This window comes from Penicillium chermesinum, assembly GCF_028974085.1.
Source record: "Penicillium chermesinum strain IBT 19713 chromosome Unknown utg000003l:1.0-5111272.0:1.0-5115320.0, whole genome shotgun sequence".
NCBI lineage: Eukaryota > Fungi > Ascomycota > Eurotiomycetes > Eurotiales > Aspergillaceae > Penicillium > Penicillium chermesinum.
This window is the reverse complement of record NW_026695313.1, coordinates 4,965,159-4,988,770: the sequence shown is the minus strand read 5'-3', so window position 1 is coordinate 4,988,770 and position 23,612 is coordinate 4,965,159. Positions and strand designations below refer to the sequence as shown.

The 23,612-nt window shown below is 51.6% G+C and overlaps 9 protein-coding genes across 9 annotated transcripts; 4 read left to right on the top strand and 5 right to left on the bottom strand.

The window, feature by feature from the left end:
* Window positions 1–66: 66 nt before the first annotated feature.
* Window positions 67–2,828, bottom strand: N7468_004857 (N-alpha-acetyltransferase 35, NatC auxiliary subunit; the record flags this gene model as incomplete). Its single annotated transcript, XM_058474154.1, has 5 exons — window positions 67–426; window positions 721–1,519; window positions 1,673–1,805; window positions 2,010–2,541; window positions 2,601–2,828. The coding sequence occupies 5 exons, from the start codon at window positions 2,826–2,828 to the stop codon at window positions 67–69; spliced, it is 2,052 nt and encodes a 683-aa protein (XP_058333157.1).
* Window positions 2,829–3,767: 939 nt separating this feature from the next.
* N7468_004856 (ATP synthase subunit epsilon family protein) lies at window positions 3,768–4,105 on the bottom strand (the record flags this gene model as incomplete). Its single annotated transcript, XM_058474153.1, has 3 exons — window positions 3,768–3,842; window positions 3,907–4,021; window positions 4,074–4,105. The coding sequence occupies 3 exons, from the start codon at window positions 4,103–4,105 to the stop codon at window positions 3,768–3,770; spliced, it is 222 nt and encodes a 73-aa protein (XP_058333156.1).
* A 524-nt stretch (window positions 4,106–4,629) lies between these two features.
* Window positions 4,630–5,904, top strand: N7468_004855 (uncharacterized protein; the record flags this gene model as incomplete). The annotated part of the gene is made up of 4 exons (XM_058474152.1): window positions 4,630–4,699; window positions 4,839–5,349; window positions 5,402–5,632; window positions 5,688–5,904. 4 exons carry the CDS (start codon window positions 4,630–4,632, stop codon window positions 5,902–5,904), a joined length of 1,029 nt encoding a protein of 342 aa, XP_058333155.1.
* An 883-nt stretch (window positions 5,905–6,787) lies between these two features.
* hsp60 (chaperone ATPase HSP60) lies at window positions 6,788–8,712 on the top strand (the record flags this gene model as incomplete). The annotated part of the gene is made up of 3 exons (XM_058474151.1): window positions 6,788–6,902; window positions 6,926–7,141; window positions 7,199–8,712. The coding sequence occupies 3 exons, from the start codon at window positions 6,788–6,790 to the stop codon at window positions 8,710–8,712; spliced, it is 1,845 nt and encodes a 614-aa protein (XP_058333154.1).
* Window positions 8,713–9,710: 998 nt separating this feature from the next.
* On the top strand, window positions 9,711–12,838 carry N7468_004853 (CheY-like superfamily; the record flags this gene model as incomplete). Its single annotated transcript, XM_058474150.1, has 3 exons — window positions 9,711–10,097; window positions 10,147–11,261; window positions 11,314–12,838. The coding sequence occupies 3 exons, from the start codon at window positions 9,711–9,713 to the stop codon at window positions 12,836–12,838; spliced, it is 3,027 nt and encodes a 1,008-aa protein (XP_058333153.1).
* Window positions 12,839–13,320: 482 nt separating this feature from the next.
* N7468_004852 (uncharacterized protein) lies at window positions 13,321–17,227 on the bottom strand (the record flags this gene model as incomplete). The annotated part of the gene is made up of 11 exons (XM_058474149.1): window positions 13,321–13,706; window positions 13,766–13,869; window positions 13,928–14,055; window positions 14,106–14,474; window positions 14,522–15,154; window positions 15,205–15,213; window positions 15,270–15,438; window positions 15,490–15,720; window positions 15,772–16,052; window positions 16,142–17,090; window positions 17,148–17,227. The coding sequence occupies 11 exons, from the start codon at window positions 17,225–17,227 to the stop codon at window positions 13,321–13,323; spliced, it is 3,339 nt and encodes a 1,112-aa protein (XP_058333152.1).
* Window positions 17,228–17,726: 499 nt separating this feature from the next.
* Window positions 17,727–19,158, bottom strand: N7468_004851 (putative mitochondrial carrier protein; the record flags this gene model as incomplete). Its single annotated transcript, XM_058474148.1, has 2 exons — window positions 17,727–18,847; window positions 18,909–19,158. 2 exons carry the CDS (start codon window positions 19,156–19,158, stop codon window positions 17,727–17,729), a joined length of 1,371 nt encoding a protein of 456 aa, XP_058333151.1.
* A 351-nt stretch (window positions 19,159–19,509) lies between these two features.
* On the top strand, window positions 19,510–21,172 carry N7468_004850 (putative F-box protein (Pof7); the record flags this gene model as incomplete). The annotated part of the gene is made up of 2 exons (XM_058474147.1): window positions 19,510–19,887; window positions 19,946–21,172. The coding sequence occupies 2 exons, from the start codon at window positions 19,510–19,512 to the stop codon at window positions 21,170–21,172; spliced, it is 1,605 nt and encodes a 534-aa protein (XP_058333150.1).
* Window positions 21,173–21,632: 460 nt separating this feature from the next.
* Window positions 21,633–23,481, bottom strand: N7468_004849 (uncharacterized protein; the record flags this gene model as incomplete). Its single annotated transcript, XM_058474146.1, has 4 exons — window positions 21,633–22,443; window positions 22,494–22,644; window positions 22,694–23,417; window positions 23,467–23,481. The coding sequence occupies 4 exons, from the start codon at window positions 23,479–23,481 to the stop codon at window positions 21,633–21,635; spliced, it is 1,701 nt and encodes a 566-aa protein (XP_058333149.1).
* Window positions 23,482–23,612: the final 131 nt, after the last annotated feature.

The window sequence follows — 23,612 nt, the reverse complement described above, 5'->3', positions numbered from 1 at the left end:
CTCTGGAGAAGCCCCGCGGTCTCGGGGGAAGGCAAGAGGGGGGGGACGCTGGGGAACGGCTGCTACCTACGAGCGGATGACAGAGACCCAAGCATTCAGCAGAAATGAACCAGGCACCGGATGAGGTAGAGCGGCGTATGTCGGAGAGAGCTGCAGCCCCAGATCGGAGGAGGAAGGGAGATCCAGAACGGCCGATCGCCAAAAGTCAATTAGAATATTGACAACGCGGGACCGGAAGTGTATGATTTCATGGCTTTTGCTCCCTTTCCCGCGTTTTGGGTCCAGATTCCCAGATCCCCTCGCAACTGACAGCTGCACTGTTCTGGTCCTGGCTTGACCCTGTAATGATCCTCCCCGCTTCACAGGACTTTTTCTTTTCTCCACTTCGTCCGAGGAGCTACGAGTGGATGGGGCGCTCGAACCGCACTTTGACGGATACGTCCACCTGGGCTTTCGCGTTGATGATTTGTTCCTGCTGGGTCTGGTTGCTCATTGGTGGGGCTGCTTTTACGCCTCCTCAAGATCCGCGTGCTTTTTAGTCCTCGCACAGAAGCCACTCTCGATACAGCACCCAATAGCGCTAATGTGGGATTCGGGTTATGCTTCTTACTGGAATAGGTAGGAAAGATACGGTAGATACCGTTATTTATGCATGCATCACAATTTTTAATGTACGAATGCTCAATTCCACTGGGTCGCATATTTACCCCCCTTTCATACCTTTTCGGTGAGTTTGGGGACACTCCACCAATCATGGAATCGGCCCTTAGACCCGATTGGGGGGATGTCGACCTCGAGCTTTGTCAGAGCTTTACTCGCCAGTGCTTTCTTGACAGCTTCGATAGCAAGGCTAGCTGCGATGCAAGCCCGCATGGTATCTTTGACATTGCGCTGCCAATCTGCCTCAATGGCTGTCGGGGTCTTCGTAGCGGTAGACGAATCCTTAACAAAAGCTCCATTACCGAGCGTCGCTTCCCAGGCCTTACGCGCTTCTGCGATTGCCTTAGATGCTCTTTCGAGAATAACCTCGTCTGAATCGCCCTCCAATGTAGTCTCTTTCTGGTATTCTTCGAAGGGAACCAGTTCAGGCAAGGATATTGGTATGAATGGCTTCATGCGGAGTTCATATCGTAATTTATCATTCCAGTAGGCATCTGGCGCTGAAGCGCATGGTAGGAGGCGGTGCCGTGCGAGCAGGACATACAGCGCATGAAGAGCAATCGCAAAGGCGTCCACAGCAATGAGTTCTGTTGTCAGCCTCTCCAGACAACGAAATGAGTTATGAAATGCGGTAGCCTTGCGTGCAGCAGCGGATGCACTTTGGTTAGTCATAGCTAGATCTCTCTTTCTAGCAGCCACCATAAATGTCCGAATTCGATCAACATGGCCAAGGTGTGTTGAACAAATGTGAGATAGGTACCAGTACATTCCTGGGAGTTCTTCTGGGGCGTATATTGATAGCTCGAATCCCATTTGGAGAATCAGACGGAGCTGGTTCAGCTTCTGGTGGTATGCCCAGCTACTAAGAGGATATGAGTAGGTTGGCCCGTGGCCCTGAAGGTTCAATGGGGGCTCTGGATTTAATGCTTGAATTTTCAAGTCCAGCTCTTCAGCCTGTATGTCCTGTTAGAATCATGACCGACCGATGTTCTGTGTCAAAGCATTGGCTTACCTCCATCTGCAGGTTGTCCCAGTCGACAACTGTATGGCAGAGAGTCCGGCGAACTCGACAGCGATTGAGACAAGCTGCTCGAATCGTATCAATAAATGGCTGCAGGCATTATTAGTATCTTGTGGCTGAAATACTCCGTTCGAAATTCGTATACCTGGCCAAACCGTTTCACAAAAGCATCCATGTGCTGGGCAATTTGAAACCGGGGGTCGGATGGCAGTTCCACGTCGTCGGTGTTTGCCTCTAGCAAAATACTGGACGGCAGAACCAAATCTGCGATGTCGTCAAAGATCAGTTGCTTCACAGGGATGGTCCCTAGAATTATCAGGTCGCTGACGGTCAAGGCTTGAACCAAGCAGCGGATATAGACTGATGGTTGGGGTTTTGCGGGAGAGGAGAGTCCAGATGAACGTTTTGAAATTGCTCGGTCCGCGGTAGTCTAGCACTTGCTCCAGGTCGATAGCATCCTGGCAGAGTCGCTTGATATGAGAAAATGCATCTTCATGGCTGATTTCCACAATGGGTCGAGGTGGCACAGTGCTGGCTAGCTTCCGCTGGATTTTCAGGCTGAATGATTCTGGGACTTGTTTCCCAAGGAATGCAGACTCCTTGATGGAACTGAGCTTTTGAAGACATGTCGTGAAACTAGCGGTCGAGCGGGTCTCCAGAACGTTCAAATCCTGATCCAAGGCCGACAAGAACTCATATCGAAACAGTAAGCGGTCCCGAAGGGCTTCACGAAGTTTCTGGTCTATAGTATCTTGTTTCTCCACCCAAGATACCGCCTGGTCTAGCAGGCGATAGAAATGTGATGAGTCGAAGGATGACAGCAGGGTGCGATTGTAGAGCTGCGTCACGAAATCCTCTTCCTAATCGCAGTCATGCCATTAGTACATACCAAACCTTGGAGGATATCGAGATCACTCACTTCATAATAATACTCGGCTGCAACGCGAGCGTGGACAAAATCGCAAGCCTTGACTAGCGCCAAACAGTATGACCGGAGGACAAGGCTGATCAGAGGTGGTCCCGTTGAGGCATCGTCGCGAGCAAATTGAGCATCCTCCATTGTCTTCGGTACAGGCCATAACAACCTATCGAGGTAGATCGACGTAAAGAGTGTCTGCGAAAGAGGGTGTCCCATATGCCATGCCATCTAAATGAGGTCAGCCGCGAGCCCAGTGTCTCTCATCCGGTATGGTGACCCACCTCATGGCAAAGAAGCTGATCCATTAAGCCCACCACTTGTTCCGGTGCCAATTCTTGTCGTACGTCGTAATCGTCTTCAAGCGCTTGCGCATGGTTTTCGCCGGGTGCTATGTAGCCGCTGTCCATTTTGGAGTCCATTATCTGTCCAGACCAGCGTCAGCATCCAAGCTTCCTTGCCATTTCCTTTGTTGGTATTCGACACACCTCCAATGCCCCCACGGCTTCGAACAAGGTAAATGTCTCATCTTTCACGAGTTGACCGGTCCGTAGCTCTAGAAAGGACAAATTATTAGATTGGGGACCAGAATCGGCCAACTGAAGAGTGGCTTACTTGAAGCAGCGTCTGTAAACTCGGCGGTAATATCACGGCGGGTAGTGGATTGCGCTGCCCGCGGGGGCACGCGAACCTCGTTATTCGGCAGCATTGCAGAGGTGACACAGGCTCTGCAGTCTGCTGCCGGCCCTTCTCATCAAACTCAGGGGCTTGAGTCCTGTCTTGACAATGCTGGCAAGACTGAGCGAACGTAACTCGAACGAGGGGTTAGCGGGGAGGAAGAAAGGTGGACGGGAAAAGCGTTTCGGCAGACTGGGTCCTTTTCTGACGTGCAGTCGCACCCGGCCACTAAAGCATTATCTACACCAACTACGAAGCTACAAGAGCAGATTGGTTCGGGAAGAAGAGGAAATTGAGACAAAAAAAAGATTGGTGCGATTTCTAGGCTCTGTCTAACCCTGGCAGGCCTGTATTGCTACACATGTACAAGTTCAATGGCACGCTCGGCACTCATCCGCAATGTCGACCACAGCAATCCACAGCGTCCATGATTTCCCCAATTTAACCACCTCACTCAATGGGATATAGATTTCAGTATCGGGGGATCGTCGTCTATTTCTCAGCAGCTTCGGCAATGGCCTCATTGTTGGCCTTGGCGAGGGATTGGGCTTCGCCTTGCTTTCCGTTCTATTCGCGCAGAAAATCGCTGTCAGCATATCACTCAGGAACTGAACCTGTTGGTCCCACTAACCTCCCACTTGGCAAAACGAAGGTCCATCTGGCCACGGCGCTCAGAGTTAAGACGAGGGGTGTCCTTCAGAGAGCGGCGGACCGTACGGGCGGCAATCGCCAGGTAGCGGTTGTAGCTGTCAAAATGAAGTCAGTAATTGTCGGCATCCAGAGTGTAGCTGGACATACGTGAGGCCAGCGGCTTTCCAGGCAGCAGTCATTGTGGGGGATTTGGAGGAGATGTAGTCGGATTGAAGGGGTTGAAAATGGACTCGGGTGTTGAAGGATGCAATGATTCCGGAGATCGGGATTGCGGATCACGTGTACTCTCATCACGTGGCATATAGTGATCTACTACGATCCGTTGGCTTTGTATATACAGGGTGTGTCCTAGAGCCGGAATAAGTACTGAACAGGCCCAAAAGGAGGACTAAACAGCGTTACGTCCAATTTTCGCTCACTTTGCATCATTAATTCTGTAGTTGTGCTGATGGCAGCCTTTTGGATACGCCGATCGCGATGGGGACTAAGTTTTTCTGAGGGCGATTTTTGTAACGACTTCAAGGGACTTAGAAATATCAGCTTGTTGAGAACATTCGAAGAACACCATGTTCATCTCATTGGGGACTGCTCACTTATCCCACGTAATTCTCCCCCTTCAGCATAGTTATCTTCAACCCACTCACACAACAAACATACGAACGCACTCACTTAGAACCTTTACGTGTTTACCTTCCCTAGAGCCATGCCTTCGAGCAAGCAGGGCCGCTCTGGGAAAAAGAGGACCAAGCCCCGCCAGCTTGTTCGCTGGGATTGTGAGTAATGCCCTCCAAGGTCATTCTTTGGACACTGATTGCTGTTTCACGAAACGCGTAATTTTATGTGTTCCTCTATATATATCATCCACCTTACCAGTCTGGGGACTTGGGGACTCCAAGCTGACATCCATAATAGCTGACCATGACATTATGCTCCTATTGACGATCCAACAACAATGCAATTCGCAGGGCATCAAGCTTCCGTGGGCCGATATTGCGTCAACTATGGGAGAAAAGTTTAGCGAGGGAGCCATTGTGCAGCACCTATCCAAGGTTCGATCTCGGCGCGAAAATGAAGGAAAGCGTGTGCCTCCTCCTCTTCGCCGCTCCGCTGGTGGCTCCAGTGGAGCTGGTGCAAGTGCTACTATCCAAGCAGCCTCCTCCCGCAAAGATACCCGACGCAAGCCTGGGTCTGGAAGGGCCAAGAAGCGCAAGGCATTGACTGACAGCGAGGATGACGACGGCGAGACTATTTCCAGTACAGATAAAAGCGATGGCGAGGATCCTTCATACGGCTCGCGCAAGAAACAGAAACACAAGAAGAAGCCTAACAAGGCATTCACTGGCACAAAAGGCCGACACAGCTCTGTGAAACATGGTAGGGCCGACACTGAAGGCTCCTCTGATGGGGATGAGGGAGAAGTCGAGTACGTAGACGGTTGATTCTTTGGCTGGGGTGTGTGCTGATTTTCGACATAGGGAGACTTCAGAGGCCGAATCTTCGGATGACGAGGACGACAAAGATAATGAACCGCGAAAGCGAAGCAAGATCGTTCGCCTTCCAGTTTCCCCCACCGCGCTTGACCGTCTAGAACAGACTGGGATGGTTCAGGAGCAGGACTCCAGCGATACAATTTTTCGATCCTCCCCCGCTCCCCACTGGCCTCTGAATTCACCCTCTCAGCATTTTGCCGCCACCTACCCGCCACCGTATGGGCCCATCGCCGGAACACAGCACGGCGCCTTCACGATGCCCTACCAACAGGTTCCATTCCCCCCCGCCCGGCGCCTTTGGCTACGTCGATCCAAGCATGCTGGGTTCCCAGGGCATTCATTCAGGACCTACTCCGTGGCCTGTTGGGTCAAACTACCCGTTGCCATACCCCGCTCCGCCAATGCCCCAGGGTGGTCATGACTGGGATATCGACCAGCCTCAGGACCCGCTTTGGGATTCTCCCAAGTCCGAGGTAGATGAGGCGTAGTTGATATCGCACCTAGTGGGTGCCTCCTGGATTGAGCTTTTCTCGTTCAGTTTGCAGAGTTATGCATCATGAGTTAGATTTGCGAGTTGGACATCGATGGCTTCTCAAGGGGACGACAGCATGCGGAAATTGAGCGAACGCCTTCGATAGGGCCCCAACGGGGAGTGGCAATGATATTTCAGCTCTGGGACTTTGACATTTTTGTGATTTCAGTCGTTATGTTTTCAGTGAAGACAGGCTCGATTCTCCTGTTCTTGAATTCAGAGCTTATTTTTCTTATCTTTTGAGAGACATCATGATTATAACAATCCAGAGAGGCAATTAAAGTTACTCGGTTGAAGTTAGTTCAATATCTCTAGCTGGTGCTGTCAGTATTCAATTTCCACATAGTCGAAGTGCAAAATGCATCCTTGGTGACCGTGCAAATCGTTAATTACCTGGAGTCGTTGGGTTTTCGTTGCGATATATAATCCCGACATGATGACCGGAATATCACTACCAAGGAATCAAAAACACGGTCGGGACTATATCTGAGCTGAGCATTCAAGTTTCAAGATCATACTCACAAGGAAGCAACACAAAACCAACTTTCATATTTTCTTCGCCTACTAGAAGGTTCTCACATCTAAAACATTTTGGGAACATCCAGATGTCGGCTGCGATAACCTCGGGATAACAGAGGTCAGGTGACAGAGCTCCATGCGCCAAGCTTTCTTTTCTGGGGATAGAAACACCTGGAAAATTTTCGATCAAGGCTTCATTTCTCCCCTTCCGTTCCATCCTTCTTTCCATCAACTCCGTGCCCAATTCTTCCCGGGCTGTGTATTTTATTCTCAAATCTTCCTTTTAATTCCGTTTGGTTATTTTCCCTTTTGTTTCCACCATGCAGCGCGCTCTCTCTTCCCGCACCTCCGTTCTGTCGGCCGCTGCGAAGCGTGCCCCTTTCTACCGCTCGACCAGCCTGAACCTCCAGCAGCAGCGTTTCGCTCACAAGGTGTGTAATGAGCTCAATGGTTTTAAGCTGAACCGGCGCGTCCGATGGCCTTCGGTTCCGCATCCCGTGCCTCCCGAGCATTTTGGCTAACCTGTAAACAGGAGCTCAAGTTCGGTGTTGAGGCTCGCGCCAGCCTCCTCAAGGGTGTTGATACTCTTGCCAGGGCTGTGACCTCTACTCTGGGTCCCAAGGGTCGCAATGTGCTCATTGAGTCTCCCTACGGCTCGCCCAAGATCACCAAGGGTAGGCATATATCCGAAATTTTGTGTTACCTATTCATAAGCTAACCTGCGTTTAAAGACGGTGTGACTGTCGCGAAGGCTATCCAGCTCCAGGACAAGTTTGAGAACCTCGGTGCTCGTCTGCTCCAGGATGTCGCTTCCAAGACCAACGAACTGGCTGGTGACGGTACCACTACCGCTACTGTCCTTGCCCGCGCCATCTTCTCCGAGACTGTCAAGAACGTCGCCGCTGGCTGCAACCCCATGGATCTGCGCCGTGGTATCCAGTCTGCTGTTGAGGCTGTTGTGGAGTACCTGGAGCAGAACAAGCGCCCCATCACCACCGGCGAGGAGATCGCCCAGGTCGCTACCATCTCCGGCAACGGCGACACCCACGTCGGCAAGCTGATTTCTACCGCCATGGAGCGCGTCGGCAAGGAGGGTGTCATCACCGTCAAGGAGGGCAAGACCCTGGAGGACGAGCTCGAGGTCACTGAGGGTATGCGTTTCGACCGTGGCTACACCTCTCCTTACTTTATCACCGACGCCAAGTCCCAGAAGGTCGAGTTTGAGAAGCCTTTGATTCTGCTCTCTGAGAAGAAGATCTCCGCTGTCCAGGACATCATCCCCGCCCTGGAGGCATCCACCACCCTCCGTCGTCCTCTTGTCATCATTGCTGAGGATATCGATGGCGAGGCTCTCGCTGTCTGCATCTTGAACAAGCTCCGTGGTCAGCTCCAGGTCGCCGCCGTCAAGGCCCCTGGCTTCGGTGACAACCGCAAGAGCATCTTGGGTGACTTGGCTGTCCTGACCCAGGGTACCGTCTTCACTGACGAGCTTGACATTAAGCTTGAGAAGCTCACCCCTGACATGCTTGGATCCACTGGCTCCATCACCATCACCAAGGAGGATACCATCATCCTCAACGGCGAGGGAAGCAAGGACGCCATTGCCCAGCGTTGCGAGCAGATCCGCGGTGTCATGGCCGACCCCACTACCTCCGAGTATGAGAAGGAGAAGCTCCAAGAGCGTCTTGCCAAGCTCTCTGGCGGTGTCGCCGTCATCAAGGTTGGCGGTGCCTCCGAGGTTGAGGTCGGTGAGAAGAAGGACCGCGTTGTTGATGCCCTTAATGCTACCCGCGCCGCTGTTGAGCAGGGTATCCTTCCCGGTGGTGGTACCGCCCTCCTGAAGGCCGCCGCTAATGGTCTCGAGAACGTCAAGCCCGCCAACTTCGACCAGCAGCTCGGTGTCAGCATCATCAAGAGCGCCATCACCCGTCCTGCTCGCACCATCGTTGAGAACGCCGGTCTTGAGGGCAGCGTTATTGTCGGCAAGCTGACTGACGAGTACGCCAAGGACTTCAACCGTGGTTTCGACAGCAGCAAGGGCGAGTACGTTGATATGATTGCCAGCGGTATCGTCGACCCCCTCAAGGTTGTCCGCACTGCCCTGGTTGACGCTAGCGGTGTCTCTTCTCTGCTCGGTACCACCGAGGTCGCTATCGTTGAGGCTCCTGAGGAGAAGGGCCCTGCTCCCGCTGGTGGCATGGGCGGCATGGGTGGTATGGGCGGTATGGGCGGTGGCATGTTCTAGATGCCTCACTCTGAAGCTCTGTGACGATTTACTCGTATCTTGCATCGCCGGTGGATCCTCATCGGCCCTGGAATTGTTGTAATGTCTTGGTGTTCCTTCCTATACCTGTATTTTTTTCCCCCCCTGTGTTTTCTTTTTATCTCCACTCTTCCTGGGGCTCGAAAAAGGTTCCGGCGCAATACCTGTATCATAACTCTCCATTTATGTGGTTCTAATGCATTCAAGTTGATGCCAATGGGGCTTTGGAAGCGTAGAGCGGAAATAGCTGCAAAGAGGATTAAGCATTCGGCATGGTGACCTGATCGACTACAAAGTGGACCAAGGATCCACCGTCGATCAGCACGTGTAAATCCAGCCAACGCTGGTTTCTTTCGTGAAACAAAGACGAAGGTCATAAGGTTTCAAGCCTCCAATTCTCCAGCAAGCCAGCAAGCCACGGAAGCAACAACCTCGACAGCCTCGACAGCCTCGAGAGCCACCAAACACTCCACATTCCCTGAACATTCCCCGCTGCCTCGGCAGTCGACTCAAGGCAATAATAGCCCGGGGTAGAAATCCGGTTGCTGCTCGGCATTCCTGATTCGGCCCACTCGGCTGACTGCTCACAATTTGACACATCCGTTGGCGCTTTTGGTTGGTCGCCTGGGTCGGCTATTAGGACGTTTTGACGGGAGGTAAATTTGGGCTGTCGAGATCAGGCTAGACCCACCGTCCGGGCTTTTCTTCTCGTGCCACCCACCCGTGTCCCCCTCTAAAACCTTGTTTTCCTCTTGAAGAACTTACCATCTTCAATAGAACCCTGGGGAAACGCCCACGATTCTGCCTTCCTAGGTAATGTAGACGCACTTTTTTGCTCGGCTCTGCTGTTCTCTCAGTAGTCGAAACCCCAAACCTCCAGAAACTACCGACCCACTTTCCTCCATATCGAACCGGCTGTGAAATCGGCTTCTCAGCAGCAGGCTCGGCTGGCCACCACACTCTCAGCCATGGAGATCGAAATGGGCCGCGCTGCCGATGTCGACCTGTTCCAGGCCCGCGCTGCCCTGCAACATTCGCAGAGCAAAGACGTGTCGATCCCCAGAGAGTTCCTGGCTCAGATTGTGGAGGAGCTGATTCAATGCCGCGAGTCCCATTCATCGATTGCGGAGATTGACCGCGAGTGCTCGCAGCTGCGCAAGGAGCTGCGGAAACATACGCATATCAACGAGGCGTTTCAGAAGGAGTTGCGGGAGATCGGGGAACTGATTACCCAGGTTGCCCATGGAGATCTTTCGCAGCGCGCGCGGATGCATCCGCTGGAGATGTCTCCCGATATTGCGACCTTCAAGTTGACGATCAATACGATGATGGACCAGCTTCAGGTCTTTAGCCAGGAAGTCTCCAAGGTAGCTCGGGAGGTCGGTACGGACGGGGTGCTGGGGGGGCCAGGCGCAGATCGAGGGCATTCAGGGAATCTGGGCCGAGTTGACGGTAAATGTCAACGCGATGGCCAATAACCTGACAACCCAAGTCCGGGATATTACGACTGTGACGACTGCGGTGGCGAAGGGTGATTTGACTCGCAAAGTGCAAGCCGACTGCAAGGGAGAGATTCTAGTGTTGAAGACCATCATCAACTCCATGGTTGACCAACTCCGCGAGTTTGCCAATGAAGTGAGCCGTGTTGCCCGGGAGGTGGGTTCTGATGGTACCCTTGGTGGTCAAGCGGTTGTCCATGGCGTGGAAGGCACATGGAAGAACTTGACTGAGAACGTGAACTTGATGGCATCCAACCTGACGCAACAAGTCCGCGAGATTGCCAACGTTACGACCGCTGTGGCGCGCGGTGATCTCGGGCTGAAAGTGACCGCGGACGTCAAGGGAGAGATATTGGATCTCAAACTCACGATCAATGCTATGGTCGACCGTCTGAATCAATTCGCCTCCGAAGTGAACCGAGTCGCTCGCGAAGTGGGCACCAATGGTACCCTGGGCGGACAGGCGCAGGTCGAAAATGTCGAAGGACAATGGCGAAATCTGACGGACAACGTGAATACCATGGCCCAGAACTTGACCATGCAAGTTCGTCAGATTTCAAACGTGACACAAGCGATTGCTCGTGGCGACTTGAGTACGAAGATCGAAGTCCATGCGCAAGGCGAGATCTTGACGCTCAAAGAGACCATTAATAGCATGGTCGATGGACTTAAGCAGTTTGCGACAGGTGTGAAAAGTGTGGCAAGAGATGTAGGTGTTCGAGGACAGCTCGGCGGCCAGGCGCATGTAGAAGGCTTCCTCGGCATTTGGCGCTCAATCAGTGAAGATGTCAACACTATGGCAGACAACCTGACATCCCAAGTGAGGGCCTTCGGGGAGATGACAGAAGCGGCGATGAGCGGTGACTTTACTTCCCTGATTACTGTCTCGGCATCTGGTGAAATGGACGATCTCAAACAGAAGATCAATAAGATGATCTCCAGTCTGCGAGAAAGTATCCAACGCAATACGGCGGCCCGAGAGGCCGCAGAGTTGGCGAACCGCAGCAAGTCCGAGTTCCTCGCCAATACAAGGTAAATTCATACACATATGAAATGTTAATGACTACGCTAACAAAAGTTCTAGTCATGAGATCCGAACCCCAATGAATGGTATCATTGGCCTCACCAGTCTTGCATTGGATACCGACGACCTTCCAGCATCTATTCGCGACACATTAAGCATGGTTCACAGCCTAGCATTCAGTCTTCTAACAATTATTGATGACATACTCGACATTTCCAAGATTGAAGCCAACCATATGATCATTGAGAAGACCGCTTTCAGTCTGAGCAGTACTGTATTCAACGTATTGAAAGCTTTCGACATCCAAGCTGCGGAGAAGGCCCTAAGTTTGATATACACTGTTGATGGGAATGTACCCGACTACCTTATGGGCGATGCCTATCGAATTCGCCAAGTCATGATGAACTTGATCGGAAATGCGATCAAATTCACAGATCATGGAGAGATCCGCGTCTCCATCAAGCACATCGAGGACAAATCTTGCCCAACTGATGCAACATTTGAATTCTCGGTTACCGACTCAGGAATTGGGATTGAAGAGAGTAAATTAAGCCTCATATTCGACAAGTTCCAACAAGCAGATGGGTCCATGACCCGCCGCTTCGGAGGGACCGGCCTAGGACTCGCCATTTCCAAACGACTTGTCTCCTTGATGGGCGGAGACATATGGGTCAAGTCTAACCCAGGAAAGGGCAGTACATTTGCCTTTACCTGCAAACTAAAGATCGGCGAACCGCCGGCAGCTCTTTTTGAACAGGTCATGCCCCATCGTGGACGCCGATTCTTGGTGATTAGCGATGACCCCGAGACAGAGAGATTTACCTTACAGATGTTGCATGAACTTGGACTGCAGTCGATCACAATTCCCGCCAAGCAGATTCTTACAGGCCAGTTCAAAGCGCAAAAGGACATGAAGTTGGGCGCGATACTAGTTTCGAGTATAGACACGGCAGTTGCTCTGCGTGCCTGTGAAAACTTCTCAGCCATACCTATGGTCATTACTGCGCGCCGCATATCGATAGCGCTGAAAACTACCACTGCTCTTGGTATCACCTCTTATGTTGCCATTCCATGCCGCCCCATCGATCTGTGGAATGGAGTCCTTATTGCCCTCGGAAATCGCACCGAGTTTGCTCACTCCGGCGATACGCGTCCGCTGTCTATTTTACTCGCCGAAGATAACGAAGTCAATGTGAAAGTAGCGGTTCGCATCCTCGAAAAAGCCAAGCACATCGTCACTGTAGTGGGCAACGGCCAACAAGCTCTGAAAGAGTTCGAGAATGGCCAATACGACGTCATCCTCATGGACGTTCAAATGCCCGTGATGGGCGGCTTTAAGGCAACAGGGAGGATCCGTCAGATTGAGAAGATGCAAAGCTTACCTCGTACTCCGATCGTTGCACTTACCGCACATGCTATGCTGGGCGATCGTGAGAAGTGCCTCGAGGCTGGCATGGATGACTACGTCTCCAAACCGCTGCAACCAAATCAAATGATGGAGACCATATTGAAGACTTCGGCCATGAAGCTGTCATCGCCCTCTTCAAAATCACCAATGACAGAGACATTGGAGATAATAAATTGACCTGCGTAAGGGATAAAGTACATGCATATTATCCCGAACTTTTTTGTCCTACTGTCACTACCAGACAATTTATTTTCTGTTACCCCGGGGTGTATGCCAGAGAACCGTTATATTATCGTGTATTTCACGGGGCCTGGATCCTATGTATGTTGATACATTCATGCTTCTTTATTGTCGCTCTCACAGATACCAAATTTTCTTTACCGAGCTCCTGAAGCCTTTGAAGTTGCCCTTAATAGGAAGGAGTTGAGACAAGCCAGATTCGTACAGAGGCTGTGCGATATAAGTTAAATCTACTGTATTTGCAAGTCACTTTCGATCACTGGCAGTACTAATCGTAGATGCAGTGCAAATGCCGATTGAACGCTGCTGTACCTAGTAGGTATCACCAGCCGTCCTTCAATCCCATTGATAAAGCCCCATCCAGGTTCACTATCCAAGATAACTGGAAATCACTGGAATAAACGTCACCTCCAAGCTGTTTAAACAACGTATTCGCTCTTCTGCAATTTCACCAGCAATTCCTCACTGTCTAGCTTGGGACCAAGTTGTTTATGATGTCCGATATCCATGGCAGGGCTTTGTTTCCAATCTCGCCGCTTCCAGAAATCCTCCTCAAATCTCTCACGATGACTCTGGTATCCCAAATACCTGTCGAACCGCTCACGCATTTTCGAGTCCTCAGGGACCACCGACGACGGAATCCGATCCTTGACGGATTTCAGCTTCAAACTGCGTCCAATTGGATCAAGGCAAAATTCTTTCAGGAGACCAGACCCAATCTTTTGTGATTTGAGCACTCCTTCACGCAATGTCTCGCTGAAGGCAAGTAGGAGAGCAACCGCAATGATTGCAAATGAGGACGGAGCTCAGACAGAGTCAGTAAGAACGGCTGCTTCTTTTTAGACTCGTCATCAGAGAACTTACCGGCAATCTCAAACATAGTGCCCAAAGTTGGGTTTGTGGGCTCCCCGCTCCACTCTCGAGCGTTAATTCCAAAGAGGGATGTGAAAAATGACAGTGGCAAGAATCTGGCATGTTTAGCTACTCTGCTTGAACAGATTTCTGTCCTGCGCTGAGCTCACTCACATAACAGTGAAAATGGTGAACACCATCAAAGATCGACCTTGGTTTTGTGTCTCCTCTGCTTCCCATCTGGCCATCTTGGCCTCGTCAACATTTGCTTGTTTTTGCTTCAGATCAAGAAGAGTTTCCACCTGGAGCTTTTGTCAGCCGAATCACATAAGCGCACACCAGTTTTACTCACGGCCTTCTGGGCGACGTGGCTGTTCTCTTTCATATCACTGAGCTGATTACGATATTCATCAATCCTGAGCTGGGCCGAATCCAGGAATACCTTCCCGAAGCCCTGTTCAACGAAGTGCTTCATCATACTTTTGAGGACAGCGTCCTGTTGCTCAAGAAGCTTCATAATGGTTGATATTTCATCCTCAATGTCTCGCAATTCCAGCATGACAGACAGGTCATCACGGTTCATTCTTGCGACGTGCCGTTCACGCTGCTCGCGCTGAGCTGCGGTCATTAATTTCCCGTCGAGGGTCCTGTCGACATCGGTTGGACTATTGGCGAATCCGCGATTGCGGAAACGCTTGAATGACTTGGTCACATATTCAGTCTGGAGAGTTAGTACGGGGACAAAGGAGTATTCGTCGCTGCACATACTAGGATACTGATAGATTCTTCGAAGATCCGGAGAACCTGCAGATCATGGTGAAGAGTCTTGTCGAGAAGAACCGAAACCGCATGCAACATGATGAGCGCCGCAAGATCACCCGCTGTTTCAAAGCGGCGAGCCAAGTCACCATTCAGCTCATTATAGACACTACTAAACAGATTTGACTGCTCAAACAGTTTACCTTCGGACGTAGTGGCCTCTTGGTTGGGGAAGAAGGTCACAACGGTCTTCTGGTCCACAATCCATAGCCAGAGCTGGTCCACCATGAGAACATTGCCATCCATGAACTCAGTGGGCTCTTCTTCTCCGTCTGGATCATCGTTGGCGGCTTCCAGGTACTCTCGCAATTGGTCGTCTAGCCGAGCTGGTCTGCGGGTCCGCTTCCAGAGCATCTGGTCATCGTCACGCGCAACAGTTGATCGCAAGTTGGGATAACCAAATTGGTCCAGCGTACGTCTGAAATGAATAGGAGGCTCGCTACCTAGATACTCCCAGATGAGTTGAGCTTCAAGGCTGGACTTGGCGATCCGGTTGGGCACCGGTCTAGATCGGCCTTGCCGAAGTCGATCTTCGACGACTTTGCGTCGCTGAATGACATTGCGGTATGTATCCCAATGTAACTAGACATAGTATTAGTGGTGAGTACGGGAACAACTTTTCATAGACGTACATATGGAACCTAAGACAGCAAAGTTAGCTAACGGGTGTGATCGAGATCATTGAGAATATACTCACATAAAGAGCCATGCGAGGATCCTCTGGCATTACCTCATGTGTCCCTTGCGAAATATCCAGCTGACGGGAGTGAATACACTGCGGGCGAACATAGCGAGCATGCGGTTCCAAATGTCGAGCTCGAATGAGATTCCCGTACCAATGTTCCTGGTTGATAAACTTGGCCATGCTTAACGACCCTGTTAGCGCTATACAACCCAAGAAGAACAACCATACTGACAAGTCTGTATCGTGGCGATCATAGCATGCTCGCCGAAGAACCTGTGAAACCCATGCAGTATGGGTGTAGGGAACATGGATCCACAGTAATTTCTCTGTCCCAGGCTCTGGATGATCAAACCGAGGCGCTGGTCGAGGAACATCGGGCGCCTCGGCAAATTGGTTAATTCGATCTCTCGTAGAGGCTGGAATTGACAAGAAGCCAGAGAGTCTCGGAGGAGATAGACTATCCCTAGTCAGAGGTTAATAATGGAATGTGCGCCGGCGTCAAGAGAAGGCTTACGATGGAGGACGTGAACTACCCTCTGAGCCGGTATCGGAAGCGTTACGTTTATGCGAACGCGATGCCAGTCCCAAGACCTTCGCAATGGACTTCTTGCGTCTCCTTTCCACAGGTGGTGGAGGGCTCTCGCTTGATGGTCGAGCAAAATAGTCGTCCCTAGCAGCTTCAGTGACATGGATTTGTGGCGAGTGTGGACCATTCACTGTGAAGTTGGGGTTCTCCCGCAAGGAAGGCCTGGATAGCCTGGGATCCTTCTCGTAATCGAAATCGTGATGTTGATGCTGGTCAGGCCCCGAAATGACGATAGGAAATGAATGTCGACTATCAAAGCTGCTTACGGAGGAATCATCAAGCCCCCCCCCGGTTGTACGCGCTTCAGACGTTCTTTGAGACATGCTTTAGGTCCGCTACCAAGATACTTATCCAGGGTTACTCGGGTGGACCATAATTTCAAAGGGCTCTCGTCGCTGACACCTAGGGCCGTATCCTCGAAAAAACCATTGATTTGGATTATCACCTCCTGGTCAACATTCAGATACGTGTCCGTACGCTCCGACAACTCGACAGCTTTCAGCGCAGAAGCCGTGAGATCTTGCAAGAAATTATTCCGAAAGGATTCTTGCCCCTGGAAACTTGCTGTTCCCACATGATCTGTGGCCATCGGGACTTCGTTCTCGTGCTCGATATCCAGAAGCCCGGATTTGATCGAAGTTATAGGAGCATGGAACTCGATTAGGGACCCAAACTCGGGGTCTGTCACCGTCAAGACCGAGTCAACGGTCTCCAGAAAAGACCAGACCCTCATATCGGACGAGATAGCTTTGAACTGATTTGTTAAATACCGCAGCTTATCCTGCCGCGGACGAAGCTGGTCTCTCAAAGAACAAGGAATCTCCTGTTCAAGATGAAATAGCTGAGTGATACTCGGTCCATACTCTTCCGCCGACAAGTAACTGGAACCCTGATGGGGCGTTGCAAGAAACGCGATGCCATAGCAGCTGGTGTAGACGGCCTCGTTCGGGTCGGCCCGCGACGCCTGAACCAAACAAGACTTCGCCACGAGGCCGCCTGTACTATGACAGACGAAGAAGAGAGGCCGCCGACTACTCTCGTTCTTGCGCTCATTGAGAAGTGTTTTCAAGAGCCGCGCACCTAGGGTTTCAAGATTATCATGGTCGTGCACCGGGCCATGGTTGTACAGCAGCACACGTGCCTGGGGCATAAACTTCAAGACTTCAACCCGAAGCCATGATGGCTCTTCTTTACGCTGCATCCATATCTTCTCGTGATGGGCGCCAATAGGCGGGATTGCAACAATACTGGAGCTCCGTTAGACGCTCTATCTGTAGGTCAAAAAAGGTGGTCTTTGCACATACTCCACATCTGTCTTCGGCGCCGCTTCTATACGCTCGAACCACGCCGAACGTGACGGTGCTGTTGTCGGTCGCGTAGACATGGTTGAGGCTCTCCGCACCAGTGAATAATGAGCTGGAAAATGACGCGCAGCGCGGAGAGCGCGCGGGCATGGGGGCCATATTAAATTTGGGGGGGATTTGGGGGGCTTTTTAGCCTCAGAAACGATCATCTGCACAGGGCGCGTGCCGGGTGGCCCCCAAACCGGGTTCGCCTGCCGATCAGGAGTCAAAGCCACTCGGGACACAAAAAAAAGGTAATGTCTTAAAATCGCACTTATGTGAAAGAAGAGATTCGTCGGGGAGTTTTGTATTATGTACAGTGAGGTTGCTTTTGGTTCTAGAGACCCAGTCCAGATGTACCCAAAAACGGACTCAAAACAGAAACACCGATGCACTCTCTATGATTAGGCTCATGCAAGATCAGGAAATTCGAATATCCAAGGAACCACGCAACGTAAGACAAGAATAGAGGGGAGGAGGAACAAGGCGACCATCAAAAAGACATAGGATGCATTAATAGTACAGGAGGACAAGAAGTCATCACGAATTATCGGTATGTCGCCGCTCGTTGACCTCTCGTGCCATGCGCTTTCCAAGCTCATATGTCGAGATCATGATCGCACACGCCGGTGCGACTTTGAGGCAGCGTGCTGACCAGCCTCGGAAGAGTCCAGCTGCTCCTTCTTCTCGATAAATATGCATGAGGAACTTCGGAAGAGACAGCTGCTCCGGGACAACGGTCTTTGGAAGGCGGGGAGCTTGATTTGAGGAGGAGGAAGGGATGATTTCATCCATATGCCGGTAGACCTGCTGTCGGGTCTTTCCAACATCGAAAGGTGTAGTGACTAGAGCCGCGACTGACCCTGAAGTGGCACCAGCAACGAAGCTGTCAAGGAAAGCAGTGGCTGTGGAAGGGGTGACTCGGTCGGAAGCAGGATTATGCGGCGCGTTTCGACGCGCTGACTCCAGACCTTCCTTGACCTTTTCATATCCCCACCAGTATAGACCGGAGAAGGGAACATCGCGCCACATAGTCAGGGACAAACCGCGCCAGAGTGAAGCATAGCCCCTTACTTGAGTCATCTGGTGGAGGTCGCTCAAAGTGTTCTTGAAATGGCCCGCGCCGGTGCCTGGGGTGGCCTGGAGGCGCGTGCGGAACATCTCGACGGGACTGGTTGCGGAGGCCGCAGCTGTCCGGGCGACGGCGCCTGCTACAAACGGAGCGTATGTGTCGGAGACAAAAGCGCTGATTGGGCTGCGGTCATCCGTCCGTAGCCAGTCATATCCGGCGAAGTAGATAATGTTTGCTGGGATGCCCATCATAAGAGTCGCACTGAGCCCTCGCCACAGCGTGAGGAAACCTTCATTCCGGGCAATCTTCCGCAGTCCATCCAGCGTCGAGGTGAAGGTCCGTCGCTGGGTTTCTTCCACGGCGCAATCCAGGGCCGGATGCGCCTGGCTTGAGACCATAGTAGCCTGCGACCCTACCATACACATTTGCGCATTGTCTCCGACCCAAAATACCTCTCGGCAGCAGGCGGTGATTCCAAGGTTCTTCGGTAGATTCTTCAGGCTTCCTGTTGTATGGGAGACATATGGGGATAGGTTGGTGAATTGATTCTGTGACTGTAAACGAACGCGCACAACATCAAGAGGTGTAACTAGGATCGGGGGTCAGTATGCAGCTTCATTTTGGAGGACCCGGCTGTCAACTTGACTCACCAAGTAGGCCGGTGAAGATATTCCCCGCGGTCGCTGATATCATGCGCTGTCCGACTGTTATGTTCTCGGCCGTGGGGTCGGCGTCAACAGCCGGGACATGGCCCGATGCTGCTGGAGCCGCCATCAGTGTAGAGTCCTCAAGGTTGGATTTCCATGACGCCTCCAAGGAGGAGTCCGAGTCGCTGATAAATTCGCTCTCTGTAGCGAATGGAGTGGTTGAGGTTTCAGATAAGGCTCGGTCGGTGGGCATTCGACCAAAGAATAGAGAAAGAAAGAGGCTGGAAGGGAATGGGGGATGGACAAGAGGTGTGGACGAGAGAGCTGCGTCACCGGGAAATCTTGATAATTTTCGGGGTTTCGGGTGGTGGCGGACGGCGGAGATAAGCAGCCGGGACGCTGGATTTGGATCTTTCTTACCACCACAACACCGCAAATTGACTCGGATCTACTGACTCTGGAGATCTAATGGCGTCTGGGGTTATCTTATAGTTTTCTCATCTACTCCCCCCCTGCGTCTTTCGCCCCCAGTGGGACCCCTCAGTGGGGTTATCAATCTTGATCGGTCTCCGACACCGGACAGCTCATCCTATCCCCATTCACCATGGCAGACAACGCAGAGCTCGAATCGTTCCGCCGCGAGTGGCGCGAGGAGGTTGCCCGTCGATCGAAGCCTAGACCTACCCCTCCGACCACAGAAGCTGTCCCCTCGGGGCGTGTGCCGCCTTCCCAGCACGAAGCATCACACCGCGAGGACCTTGAAGATGAGGGGCCACCCCCGGTCTCCTTCGACCCAGAAGACCTGGCGCATCAAGTCGGGGAGCTGAGTATCCAACCAGAGGCAGAACACGAAGATGATGGATTCACTAGACGGACCGTGCAGGAACCAAAATCAGCCTTGGAGCACTTTGAGCGGGCTGTCGAGAAGGAGGCCGCCGGTAGCCTCGGGGATAGTCTGACGCACTACCGGAAGGCTTATCGGGTAAGCTTAGGCTCGTCTAAATATGATTTGTATTACTAGACTAACGCTCATGGTCCAGCTGGATGCTAGTGTCGATAAGACTTATCGGGATAAGCACTTCGCTCATGTATGGAAGAAGACCGCCCAGCCTGCTGCATCTGTGAATTCAGAGACCACACATGCGACGGCGCCGGCCGACAAAGCAGGAGAGATGCTTCCCACTCCAGAACTTCTAGCTTCATTTGCCCACCTGCCCATACCCCAGGCCGAACCGCTGGTCGAAGATACGCCACCGCCCCCTTGCCCGATTTCCAAGGTCCCCTCCGAGGTGATTTCTGAGATATTGCGGCATGTTGCACTGCGCGATCCGGCAAACTTTGGTCGAACGGCACTCGTATGCAAGAATCTTGCGTACCATTTTGCGCATGAGCAGCAGATATGGAAGGAAGTTTGTCAGGGCTCCAAGTTTGGCTTCGGAAGTATGCACTATGAGTTCGCTTGCGACCTTCACGGGCACCCAATCCACACTCTTCAAGAAAGATATACTCCTTTCCCATATGGTGTGCCTCTGGAGGTTCCCATGCCATTCTCTTCCTGGAGCCAGGTGTTCGAGTCGTATCCTCGTATACGTTTCACCGGCATCTACATTAGCACGGTCAATTATTCGCGTCCGGGTGCACAGTCTGGCTTCCACAACCTGAATTGGAGCAGCCCAATCCATATCGTGACGTACTATCGCTATTTGAGGTTCTATCCTGACGGATCACTGGTGTCTTTACTTACAACCACCGAGCCTATGGACGTGGTCCCACACATCAGCACAGAGAACATGATGGCTGCCCGGGCAGCATCCCACAAACAGCTACAACGTCGCGTAGAAGACCCTGGTCACTCTATCTCCGGTGCAACCGATGCTGTGCCCCCAGTTGCAATGAATGCGCTGAAGTATGGCTTCCGTGGCCGCTGGCATCTTACCCCACCCTTTCCCAGAAAGCGCCCCGAGGACGAAAGAGCGGAATCAGGCCCGAATCAGCAGCAAAACTCCAACGAAACCGAGGAATATCCTGATTTGCGAGACCTAGTCATAGAGACGGAGGGAGTTGACCCCAAATACGTATACCACATGCATCTTGCATTGCGGTCCCCAAGCTCCGCCAAAACACGCGCGAACCCCTCGAAGAACACGAAGCTTGTGTGGCGAGGTTTCTGGAGTTATAATAAGCTTACTGACGACTGGGGAGCATTCGGTCTTCGCAATGACAGGCCATTTGTTTTCCGTCGCGTAAGAGGATGGGGCCTAGATTGAACATAATGATTTATGAGCAGAAAGTTTGGAAACATATAATGAATATAGAAGAAATCTACAGCTTGTTGAATAAATACATTTGATTTTCATTGATAACTCTGTGCGTTCCATTCTAGGTTGCTCATCCTTGGCTTCTAGTGGCGACACTTGCATACTAATTATTCGTCGTCGCACTTGGGGCTCATTTGGCGTAACCAGAAAGGATCGTACTATGTAGGTTGGCCCAATTACTGGTTCCAAATAGTGAGGGCCAGGAGTTTTAGTAAGAGTCGATGGATGGGGGATATAAAACCTACCTCGGCATTGCTGGGGAACTTGAAGTCAATTTGCTACTTTGGCCACTAGTATTAGTAGCACAATAGTACTAGAACGAGCTTCATGTTTGGCTCAAATCACAGTATGCATGAACGATAGGAACACTTTATGTATGAAGCTTATTCTAAATAGCGTTCTTTGGCACCTAATTTCTCCAGCCGACGATTTGCCCCTCATCATCGTCCACAATCACAATCATCCATACTCCTACCTGCCCATTGTTAGCATTCAATGGCGTGCAATGGACCCAGCGGTTGCGACCCTCGCTATTGAAGCGGGTAACCCATCTCACTCGCGCAGTGACACTACGACCGTGCATCATGGCCTGTAAGAGCTCATCCTTGACCGCAGATGAGCTACCTATCCTAGAGAGGAATGAGGACTGCAGCATCCCGGGGATCTGAAGAGAGGGCGATGTAAATAGAACACGGAGTGATGGGTAGGGGCGGACAAGAAGGTACTGGAACGTATCAGCATATACGGAAAAGCCAAGGGTGAGAAGATATTCGAAGAAACAAACATTTTCATAGACGCCGAGAAGTCGCCCTCGCCCTAAGGGCATTTTCATATCTTGCAGCCGGATAGCTTCTGCTTCGCTGTCTACAGAAGTTTCGCGCTGTAGCCATGCTCTGCGAGAGAAGTTTGTTGCCCTATTGCTGATAGGCTGGAAGAGATCACCGCCATGATCTTGCACCGTTTCCAGTTCACGAGGACTGAAACGCTCACAGAGCTCTTCGAATTCGTCTTTTTGTTTCGACTGCCGTAATTGCGCCACACTCTCAACTCCCGGATCATGATATCGCGACTGCAATTCGATAAGGGATTCCATCTGTGCTCCATCAAGAGCCAGGCCTGATACGTCGATCTGAGCACCAATGAAATATTTGACCTTTCCTTGACTGTCGCATAGAGGTGAACACTGAAGGAGGTTCATGAATGGTGATCCGTCACGACGACTAAGGGTGTGAGGGCTGTACAGGTAAAGTTTTTAGCATTCAATACATACTAGTTTAGGAAAATCTCTGAGTGATGCCGGCATTCATGGATGGCTTGTCTGATACGGCGAACGCTGTTCGAGCTCGTCTTGGGTCCTTGAAGAAACCGACAATTACGACCAAGGACGTAGTCCATGCCGTATTGGGTTGTGCGGTGGAATTCTATTCATGTCAGCTTAGGCGAAAGGCTGACTCAAGTACCATCACAAACCTTCAGATGCAAAAATAATTGGATTATCCGGCCGCGACGGATCGGTTAAACAGAACACTTCTGCCAGCGCATTGGAGGTTTCGCGAAACTTCATTGGTAGTGTTCCACGAACGCGCTCTTGCACGATCTTGCTTGTGATGGTGATGCAGCGCGACGTTATGAAGGCCGGAAGCTCTTCGGCTGTCAATGCGTTGAGTCCATCTTCAGCTCTTTGCTCCAGGATTTTGTTCGTTGTGTTTCCAACCGCTGCATTTTCCCTTTGTACTGCTTGGACAGCTGGAGGAGGCACGTTGACCGATAAACGTACAAGCGCATTGGCGAATTCGAGCGCCTTGAGAGCCTTGACAGCGTTGAGGTAGTAGGTGAGCGTTGCTACTGAGCGCGGTCGTTCTTCGAGCAAGAATTCTCGAAATTGAGCTAGGTACCGAGGGTTGTTGAGGATGGCGAGCATGTGCTCTCGTCCAAACATCAAGTCGGATAAACGCTCGAGCTTGTGTAGAGGTGCTTCATGACCTTCCTCGAACGGTGCAATTAGATCGTATGATGCGCCATCCTCGTTCACTGGATTGAACTCCTCTGCCCCCTCGTATGGGTTCAGTTGTTGGAGCAGAGGCAATTGGTTTGTGGTTACATTGTGATGCATGTTTTTGAGCGATTCTCTCGGTGTGGGATGATCTGCTTCCTCTTCAATCGCGTCGAGATTCTTGCCTGCGCGGCTTGGTGGCTGGGGAAAACCGTCTCAGGAATTGATCATTCCTTGGTTTTCAACATACGTCAGCCGGGATCATTTTCGAGCATTCGGTTCTGATAGCTCACCTTGATGTCCTTCCGGGCTCAGACACCCGATCGTGATACTCGTCCGGCAGAGTCGATGTAAATGAATGGAGCGACTCCGTATCGCGGCTGGCTGATCTAAGAT